The 10,000-nt window shown below is 43.1% G+C and overlaps 1 protein-coding gene and 1 non-coding gene across 8 annotated transcripts in view; one reads left to right on the top strand and one right to left on the bottom strand.

Annotated features, from left to right (window-relative positions):
• Positions 1-10,000, bottom strand: part of Hml (hemolectin) — a 121,725-nt gene that overhangs the window by 53,751 nt on the left and 57,974 nt on the right. For all 7 annotated transcript variants that reach the window (XM_070132350.1, XM_070132351.1, XM_070132352.1 and 4 more), the window contains 5 exons: positions 4,810-5,002; positions 2,150-2,346; positions 1,558-1,669; positions 803-973; positions 347-599 (listed from right to left, as the gene is read on the bottom strand). In XM_070132350.1, coding sequence (XP_069988451.1) covers positions 347-599; positions 803-973; positions 1,558-1,669; positions 2,150-2,346; positions 4,810-5,002 — 926 coding nt within the window. The remainder of the gene's footprint in view (positions 1-346; positions 600-802; positions 974-1,557; positions 1,670-2,149; positions 2,347-4,809; positions 5,003-10,000) is intronic.
• Positions 6,317-6,388, top strand: TRNAA-UGC (transfer RNA alanine (anticodon UGC)). The gene has a single exon. It is a non-coding gene; the product is annotated as a tRNA-Ala (tRNA).

The following is a 10,000-nucleotide window of genomic DNA, read 5'->3' as shown; positions in this document are numbered from 1 at the left end:
CTGAACAATATTTGACAAACGAGCGAGAGCATCTAAAACATCCGAGGATCGCCGAATCTCCTTGGGAAAGGCCAGATCAGTAGCAACTTGAGGGGGTGTCATGGCGTCTGATTCTATTTTTTTTGAAAAAAGCACATGGGGTTTATTTTGATGACGTCACAAAAGTCACGGATGCTTTGTGAATATGGTCGATCATTTTGGTCTCTTCAGTTTTCAAAAAGGATGGAAAAATAATTTAAATGGTTATATTTTCATTGAACAATCACCAAAACCGACGCCATGACACCTCGAGTTGCTCCTGCCCGAGCCTCTCCCTTCCCGTTCCCTTCCGGAATCTCTTACTCACCACACCATGTCGCTCCCGTCGGGTTGTCGCTGGAGCATCTCGTAGCCGGGTTTGTACTCCTTGGACTCGAACACGCAGGGGCAGTCTGTGATGGGCACGCAGATGCCATCTTGGTCGAGGGAGAAGCCGTCGGGGCAGTTGCAACCCTCGACGCACTTCCTCTTGCAATCCGGGTTCGTCGCCAGGTCCAGGCACGTGTGCGAACAGCTGTTGCCGCAGACTTGGTACTTCTGGCCGCCGGTGCAGTGGACGCCTGCGAAGGCCAGCGGAAACGTAGGGAACATTTGAAGATAGAAAGCAGCAGATCAAACAAATCATTAAACAAATAAAAGGTTTTTGAATATAAAAAAAACAAAAACATCATGAAATAAAAACCCAAAACCGGAAACGACAAAAATCAAGAGCAAAAATCCACAGGAACAAAACCGAATCGGCCTTCCCTCCCTTCGCACTCACCGCACTCGCGAATCTCGGCGCGCCAGTCGATCAGGATGCCCTTGCTCGCGCACTCCTTGGCGTAGGAGGCGAGCGTGGGGCACAGGCAGCCGTCGAGCTTGGTCTCGCACGAACACATGTCATACAGGCAGTCGCGGTGGTATGTCTCGGGGTCGACCTCCAAGTGGCACTCTGGTCAAGGAGGAGATGGGGGTTAGTGTCACGGCGTGTGAGGGCATGTTATGTGGATCGTGGCGGGAAATGCGTTTTGATTTTGAGGAAGCAGTCACGTCGAACAGATTGTTGATAAAACAAAGGAGAGAAAAAGAAATATTCGAGGGATTTCTTGTTCTTCCCTTCGTTGCTTTATTGGCAACAAATGAAGTCATTTTTTAGGCATTTGTAATTTCTGCGTCTTAATTAACGTCGACTTGACAAATTTCAGTGAATTGCCAAAACTGCCTGTATTACTATATAAAAAGTTATTCATGTCATTATGTAACGGGAAATAAAACATTAGACATCAGGCATCTAAAGTTACTAGAGCATTTACCACTACAGCTAATAATATAAAAATTTATCAATACAATACACAATAATAATATTAATAACATCAGTGGTGATAACAACAATAAACAAAACAACAACGAAGAAAAGACATATATACATATGTATATATATATATATATATATATATATATATATATATATATATATATATATATATATATATATATATATATATATAAGAAAAGTCCATATATAGGCCTACGTACTTGCAAAGAGTCCAGACTTGATTTTGGCGCAGTATTTCTCCGCGACGGCCTTGTTCTGCACATGGCGATCACAGGGGCGACTTTCCTCTGCCAAGGGCTGGTCTGGACATTTCTGGAAAAGCGACAGAGAAATGAACACAAACCAGGGACAAGAAAAATGACAGGAAATGAACTCTAACTAAAAACAAACGAGTTTACGATATGGTGTGACAGGTTTGGGTGCGGCGGCGGTGAAGTCTGGTTCGGGGAGATTATGCAATCGAGGGGAGGCGGGTGGGGGGAGAGGGGAGGGAGAGTGGGTATGGGGGATTGTGGGGGGGGGGGGGGATTCTGTGTTTGGGAATGGGCAGGGTGTTTTTTTGTTTTGTGTGCGTGTGTGCGCGCGCGCGTGTGCGTGCGGATTCGTTTACAGATTATGAAATTGAAAGTTGAATATTTGATTGATATCAATAACAGCAAGAATCATAATAATGATAATAATAACAATAACAACAACAATAATATTAGTAATAACAAAAACAACAGCAATTATAATCTAAAACCCAACAACCTAAAAACAACAAAGGCAACAAGACCCAAGCGGCCGCCGCACCTCCGAGATCTTCCACTTGTTGGCGAAGGCGATCGGGTTGTTCTCGACGTCGCCCTCGGGAGTCAAGAAGTCGTCCCTCTGGTTGTCGGTGAAGGTCCCGCACAGCCCCGCCACCTCGCCGCGGAAGTCCGCTGGGGCGTCGACGTAGACGCCTGTCTGCCCGTCCCACCACACGTCGATGCCGTTGTCGAGTTCGACTGCGGAGGAGGAGGCGGGGGGTTAGGAGGTGGTGGTGGAGGGGGAGGTGGAGGAGGAGGTGGTGGTGGTGGAGGGGAGATGAATAGGAGGTGTAGGGGGAGGAGGTGGTTACGGGAGAGGGGGAGGCGGTGGTGATAGGAGGTGGAGGGAGATGGAGGAGGAGGTAATTAGGGAGGAGGTGGTGGTGGAGGGGGAGGAGGTGGTGTAGGGGGAAGGGAAAGGGGAAGGGGAAGGGCAAGGGGAAGGGGAAGGAGGAGGAGGGGGAGGGGGAGGGGGAGAAGGAGGAGGAGAAGAAGAAGAAGAAGAAGAAGAAGAAAAAGAAGAAGGGAGAGCAGGAGGTGGTATGGGAAGAAGAGGAGGAGGAAGATATTGATAATGTATATTTAACCAACATACATAAACACAGTTTGGTACACAAACAATATCTTTCTATCTATCTATCTATACCGTTATCTATCCACCCATCTATCTACATCTATATCTCCACATACGAAGGCGCGTAAGCAATTAAGTGCGTCATCATATACGATGTGTTTCGCGTGCGTAAATTTCCGTGTAAAATATGAATTGGGCTTCTCTCGGCCTGCGCCTCCGCCCTCAGGGAAGTCTACTCCGGGCCTCCTGCTGGGGCGCGGCCTCCTTCGGCGACGGCTGACAAGTGGGGGCATTTTACACGGCAGAAACAACAGATGTAGGCCTAGATCCCTTTGAACACTTCTCTTACCCAAGGCCCGTTGTTATGGATGTTTTTTTTTCTCGTGGATTCCTTGTTCTTTAGTCCTATTTGGGGGGAGGGAATATTTGGATGATCATTGAGCAGACTTGAACCTAAAATAAACCTTTTAAGAAAAGAACCTAAAGAAAAAAAAAATCGTTCTGAGCGTGAATATATAATTCTTTATGGTTCATTGTCTCTTCGTGTGTGTGCAGAGCTGCTCTCGCGCCCGCCCTTGTTACTCTGTTGTCATCTTACTCTGTCATTTCAACGAGACTCCAAAGCCACAGAACCTCAAGCCTTGTGTCGCTGTTGCTCGTCCTCTTGTGAAATGGACGCGCCTCACGCACTCACAGCGGAAAGAGGCAACGCACGCGGATGGACACAGAAAAACGAACAGAGAAACAGCACAGTTGTGATAAAGCATACTATGGTGAAACAACAAAAAATAATAATGGTAATAATGATAATAATAATAAAAAGAAAAAATAACAAAAACAACAACAATAAGTGATGATAACAACAACAACAACAACAATAATAATAACAATAATAATAATAAATAATAATAATAACAACAACAATAATAAATAACAACAAGAATAACAATAATAAAAGAATACGAAAGAGAACCAAAATCGAATCCCCGCCATTGAGATCCACAGCGAAAGTGTCTCTCCGCGATCTCCGAGAACGACGACAGAGAACAATGCCTAGAACGGAGCCTGACTTCCGAAACCCGCCATTAGCGTGAACACGTAACGTCCCGCCCTGTTACTCAAGTCGATTTCTGTTTGCTAATACTTGGATTTACTTGCGTTTACTTTATTTCTTTATGAATGTACTTCTCTGGCCAGCCCATCTTTAGTAACTGTATTTATTATATTTATTTATGCTCCCGTATCTCTTTATTAAGATTTTAAAAAAATCTATTTATGCTCGTATCTCTTTATCAACATTTCTTAAAATCTATTTATGCTCGTATCTCTTTATTAACATGTTTTTTTAAAATCTATTTATGCTCGTATCTCTTTATTAACATGTTTTTAAAAATCTATTTATGCTCTCGTATCTCTTTATTATTATACATTTCTATTTATTTATGCTCTCGTGTGTATAATGGAAGCGGGGATGAATGGGAATGAATAACCTCCTTGAGCAAAGTGCATAATCTACGTCATTTGAATGCTCATTAGAATTACGTAAAGTTGGAGAAGGTACAAGTGCCGGGTTGGGAATCAAATGCATTACTTTGAGAAAATTATTCGTCCTATTTTACACTGATTTCATCATTTGCCTCGGTAAATTTTATGTGTGTACGTGTGTATACGTTTATTTGTATGTATGTATGTGTGTATGCATAAATATGCCGGTATGTATGTATGTATGTAAGTATGCATGTATATATGGGTGTATGCATAAATATACTGGTATGTATGTGTAAGTATGTATGTATATATGCATGTATGCATAATTATACTATGTATGTATGTAAGCATGTATGTATATATGTATGTATGCATAAATATACTGCGTTTGTGTATGTATGTAGGTAGATATGTATACAGACATGTATGTATGTATTCATGGATTAATGTACATGCATGTTTCTAAATATCTATATCTATACCTACATCTATATCCATATCTATATCTATCTACCTATGTATCAATTAGTCAGTCAATCTGCCTACCTATCAATCTACCTATCATCTATCTACACCAAAAAAAGATTTTCCATCCTCACCCATAAGGAAGAGACTGGACGCCTTCTTGATATAGGCGCCGTTGATCCACATGGGCAGGTCCTTCACTTCGACGCCGTTAACGGTAACTTCCCGCTTCTGCTTGAGGCGAATGACGGTCCCTTCCAGACGCACGGTGACGGACTTCGTGCACGAGGGGAACTGGCTGACGACCGAGGCGGGGAAGTTCATGCTCTGAGGGGAAGTTAGGAAGAAGGGGAGGGTAAGGTGGGTCGGATGGGAGGGAAAGGGGTGGGGGAGCGAGGGGAGGGAGGGGAGGGAGGGGAGCGAGGGGAGGGAGGGGAGGGAGGGGAAAGAGGGGGAGGGAGGGGAGGGAGGGGGAGGGAGGAAGGAGGGGAGGGAGGGGAGGGAGGGGGAGGGAGGGGGAGGGAGGGGAGCGAGGGGAGGGAGGTAGGGTGGAAAGATTGGGGGATGGGTTGTGGAGAGATCTAGAGGCAGAGGAGGTAAATGCATTTATATTCTGAGAGAGAGAGAGAGAGAGAGAGAGAGAGAGAGAGAGAGAGAGAGAGAGAGAGAGAGAGAGAGAGAGAGAGAGAGAGAGAGAGAGAGAGAGAGAGAGAGGAAAATGAAAAAGAAAAAAGAAAGAAGAATGAAACAGAGAAACTCCGACCAAACAGAAAGCTCGAAGTGATTGGATATTAAAATGAAAAGAGAAACAACAAAGAAATTGATAGCTCAAGTATTCCCTTCCCATGTTAAGCAATTGCACAGGAAGCGACGAAGCAGTCCAAGTACCAGTCTTGTAACAATGGAACAAGACAACAAAACTTGCTTAAGTAAATGTGCCGGGAAAATTACACAAAATCCAGTAATTTATTTTCTTACCTTTCTTTTCATTGTTCTATTCATATATATATATATATATATATATATATATATATATATATATATATATATATATATATATATATATATACACACACACACACACTCACACACACACACACACACACACACACACACACACACACATATATATATATATAAATATATATATATATATATATATATATATATATATATATATATATATATATATATATATATATATTGAGATATTAGAAGGCAAAGTATTTTGAATCAAAGAATTTCTGTCAGTAAGACGAAATTAACAGATCATTCATAACTTTGCACAATCCACCGTTGTCTCTTCTATTAGAAATAAATAAACTTGGTGTTACTACCTGCCATCTGTAACTAAACAAAAGCTATGAAGCGAACGCGTGGTCATAGACGCAAGTAATATAAATAAACCAACTCTTACACAGCTTCTCAACAGTAACAATAACAAAATCCCAAATTAATATAAAAATTAACCCCCACATCTATAAGCAATAAAAAATAAGCAATGCACTCATCAAAGCAACTAACAAAACCCAAAATAAGAACGCAAATCATTTATACGCAATCAATACAGCTCGACGACCGTTGGCGGAAATGTCAAAGAAAACGGAAAATACTTGGGTTCCCCCTCGCAGCTTCTCTCACGGGGGTGTAGCTCAGTGGTAGAGCGCTCGCTTTGCATGTGAGAGGCCCCGGGTTCGATCCCCGGCACCTCCAGTCTTTTCCCTGTTTTTGTTTTGTGTTTCCTTCGGAATGCTCGTCTCTTATGGGTTGATTTTTCAATTCGTGTCAATTGTAAATTCGTTGTCTGTTATTGGCCTTTTTTCGTTTTATATCATCATATGCTGGTATCTATCATATATGCAAATACATACATACATGCATAAATGCAAATACATACATACATGCATAAATACAAATACATACATACATGCATAAATGCAAATACATTCACATCCATTGCATATAAACAATTTATATATGTATATGTGAATGTATATAGATACGTACATACATACATCCATATACATATAAACAAACATACATTCATCTCACAGTATATCAATTAATGAACTCACACACACACACACACACACTCACAAACACGTGCGCGTGTGAGCGAGAGAGTCCGCGCGCGGAGGAGATCCGATGACGTCACCGGCGCGACACGGCGAGGCGCCCGTCGGCCATGTGACCCGCACCGCACCTGCCTCTCGACAGTCACTCGGCCTCATTTGCATATCACGCAAGGAGGCTCGAGGGAGGCTTCCTCTCCGTGCTAAACGTGACCTGTAGGGGCCTCAGGGTCTGCACGCGACGGTCTGCTGGGCTCAGCGGGAGGGGCTTCCCCTGGGCTCTTGTCGTCCGGGTTGGCTGGTTCTGCGGGGCGGGGTATGGTGGCCGGCGTGTCTTAGGGGTGGACGGGGGGGGGGGTAGTGGGTGGTAGGGAGGTTGTTTTTTCGATGGTGAGGGTATAGTGTCACTGTCTGAATGGTGATATTATGGCATGTCACTGTTTGATGGTGGCATCATGTTATTTCGATGTTGACGTTATGGTGTCACTGTTTCCATGGTAATATCACCATCATATTTCGACATTAATGGTTTTAATAGCGGTACCATAACATTACAGTGCTGGTCGTGCCGTTATAATGCTATTTCGCTGATAAATAAACACCACTGTATCAACAACAAATACATGGTGTCCCTCCCTCACTAATGAAGACACTCTTGAGGTGAAGATTCCTCATCATAAAGATTCCGAGACGAGGCTGTGGTGATCACACATTTTAATCGTTTCTATGCTAATGATGTTTGGTTTAAAGCTGACAGCTTCATATCAGTCTTGACTGCTAATGGGAAAAGGGAACCGTATGGGAGTGAAAATAAAGCTCATGTTTGTTAATAGAACTCACGTCACCACATACACTGTGTCTCGACATAAAGAAAAGCGACAGAAAACGATTCAAATAAAGTTAAAAAACCCGCGACGTGACGAAAACGTAATGAGAATGCTAATGGCGATTTCAAAAATGCTGAATAAATTAATAGACATATTAATGAAGACACAAGTAAAGAATAGAAGAATAACTAAATAGATGGATAATTATATGAAGAAACAAATAGATTACTTTATTAATAAGCAAACAGACAGACAGACAGATAGATAGACATTCAGAGAGATAAACAGAAAGACAGGCAAGACAGATAGACAGGCAGATATACTGATAGATAGAAAGATAGATAAGTAGATAGATAAACAGACAGACAGATAGATAGACAGAAAAAGAGATAAGTAGAATGACAATGAATAACATGTAAAGAATAGAAGAAAAGCTAATTGGATAAATCATAAGAAGAAATAAATAGATGACTACATTAATGAGTGAACAGACAGACAGACAGATAGATAGACAGACAGAGAGATAAATAGAAAGACAGGCAAGATAGATAGACAGGCAGATATACTAACAGATAGAAAAATATATAAGTAGATAGACAAGGTGACATGTAAACAGGCGTAAAGGTGGATAAATAAATAAACAGAGAGATCGGTAAGTAAGAAAACATACAGACAAACAAACATGAAATAAACATCAAGGTCGTTTCCGCTGAATACATTGCACCAAAAAGCCAGATTATTCCGAGGCACAAACACTTTCTCCAGCTGCACGTAGCCTACAGAGCGCTCCCAGGCCTTGACGGTTGGCACCCTTAGTGGCACCAGCTGGCTCTCGTCAACTCACCGACGTCACCCACGCTCCAGGCCGCCCGCGTTTCAGGCCGCCCATGTTCCCCTCCCGAAGCCGCCTTCTATACGCATCAGCTGTTTGTCATTGTGTAAGAGACGCCTAGACACGTGCAAAAAATCGTGTACCTGAATGAATAAATGAATATATTTTTACTTACATATCATGCACGGGGTGCAAAGTTATGGCGGTTGCTCACGAATTCACAAGGACGCATACAGGCACTCTGGCATATATACACGTACACACACATACACACACCAAACACACTTTTAACTATAATACATGCAGATACACACCAACTACATAGAGATTATCTATCTTTCTCTTTTACATACACACGCACACACACACATACACACACAAACACTCACTCAAACACACACACAAGCACTGCCATCCCTCTCCCCTTTCTCCCCCTTCTCCCCTACCCCCCAACCCTCCTCATCGCCAACCTCTAAAAAGAGGAAAAAAACAACATTTAAACGAGAAACAGAACCGAGCGGCGGTCCACCCAGCCAGCCGTAATTTGTCAATATCGCGAAAAAGGCGCGTCACCCAGCCGGTCCGCTTAAGACGGGGGGGGGGGGGACTCGACAGGTAAAATGATACTTAAGGAACTCCCTCGCTCTAGGTTGTCTCCCTTCCCCCTTCTCCCCCTCTTCTCCCCTGCCTCCTTTATTGGTGACCTGTCTCCCCTTCTTCTTTTGGTGTTTTCTTCCTTTCCTGTTCCTCCTTTCTCTTCTTTTTGTGTCCTCTCGCATTCCTCTCCTCTCCCCTTTCCTCTTCTTTTTATGTTCTCTCTCCTTCCTTCCTCTCTTTTCCCTCTCTCCTCCTTCCTTCTCCCCTTTCCCTCCCTCTCCTCCTCCCCTTCCCTCCCTCCCTCTCCCATTTCCCTCCCTCCTCCACCTCTTGCCTTCCCTCCTTTTCCCCTTGGCCTCCCTCCCTCCCTCTCCCTCCTCATTCCCTTGCCCTCCCTCCCTCTCCCCTCTCCCTCCCTCCCTCCCTCTTCCTTTTCCTTCCCTCATATGTGTATATAAATGTATGTATGTCTGTGCATATATATGTATATGCATTTATGTATGTGTATCTATATATGTATATGTCCATTTTCATATATGAGTATGTATATGAGTGTATGTGTACGTAGGTATGTGTGTGTATGTGTATGTGTGTATATTTATATCTATACATGTAATGGATGTCTCTTATGTTATTACTGCCTGTAATTTCCACTAACATTATGTACAGTCATTCAGTAATTGTATTATTAGTTTACTTATTTACTTACTTTAAGTCCTGATTTCTCTTTCTTGTTTTCAATGATTGATAGTTCAAGGGGCCTTCCTAAGGGAGCCTCACTCCTGGAGGGCTCAGCCACTAGTGCAGTGTGTTGTATTTTTGTTGATGTATTGTATTTGGCTAAAAAAATTATTTGAATCAAATTCTGATTGCCTCCCCCTCCCTCTCCCTTTTCCCTCCCTCCCTCTCCCCATGTCCTCCCTCCCCCTCCCCTCCCCCCCTCCCTTCTCCCCTTTCCCTCCCTCCCCCTCTCCTCTCCCCTTGCCCCTCCCTCCCT

This window comes from Penaeus vannamei, chromosome 17 (assembly GCF_042767895.1).
Source record: "Penaeus vannamei isolate JL-2024 chromosome 17, ASM4276789v1, whole genome shotgun sequence".
Lineage (NCBI taxonomy): Eukaryota > Metazoa > Arthropoda > Malacostraca > Decapoda > Penaeidae > Penaeus > Penaeus vannamei.
The sequence above is the reverse complement of the archived record's forward strand: the minus strand, read 5'-3'. Positions and strand labels throughout refer to the sequence as shown.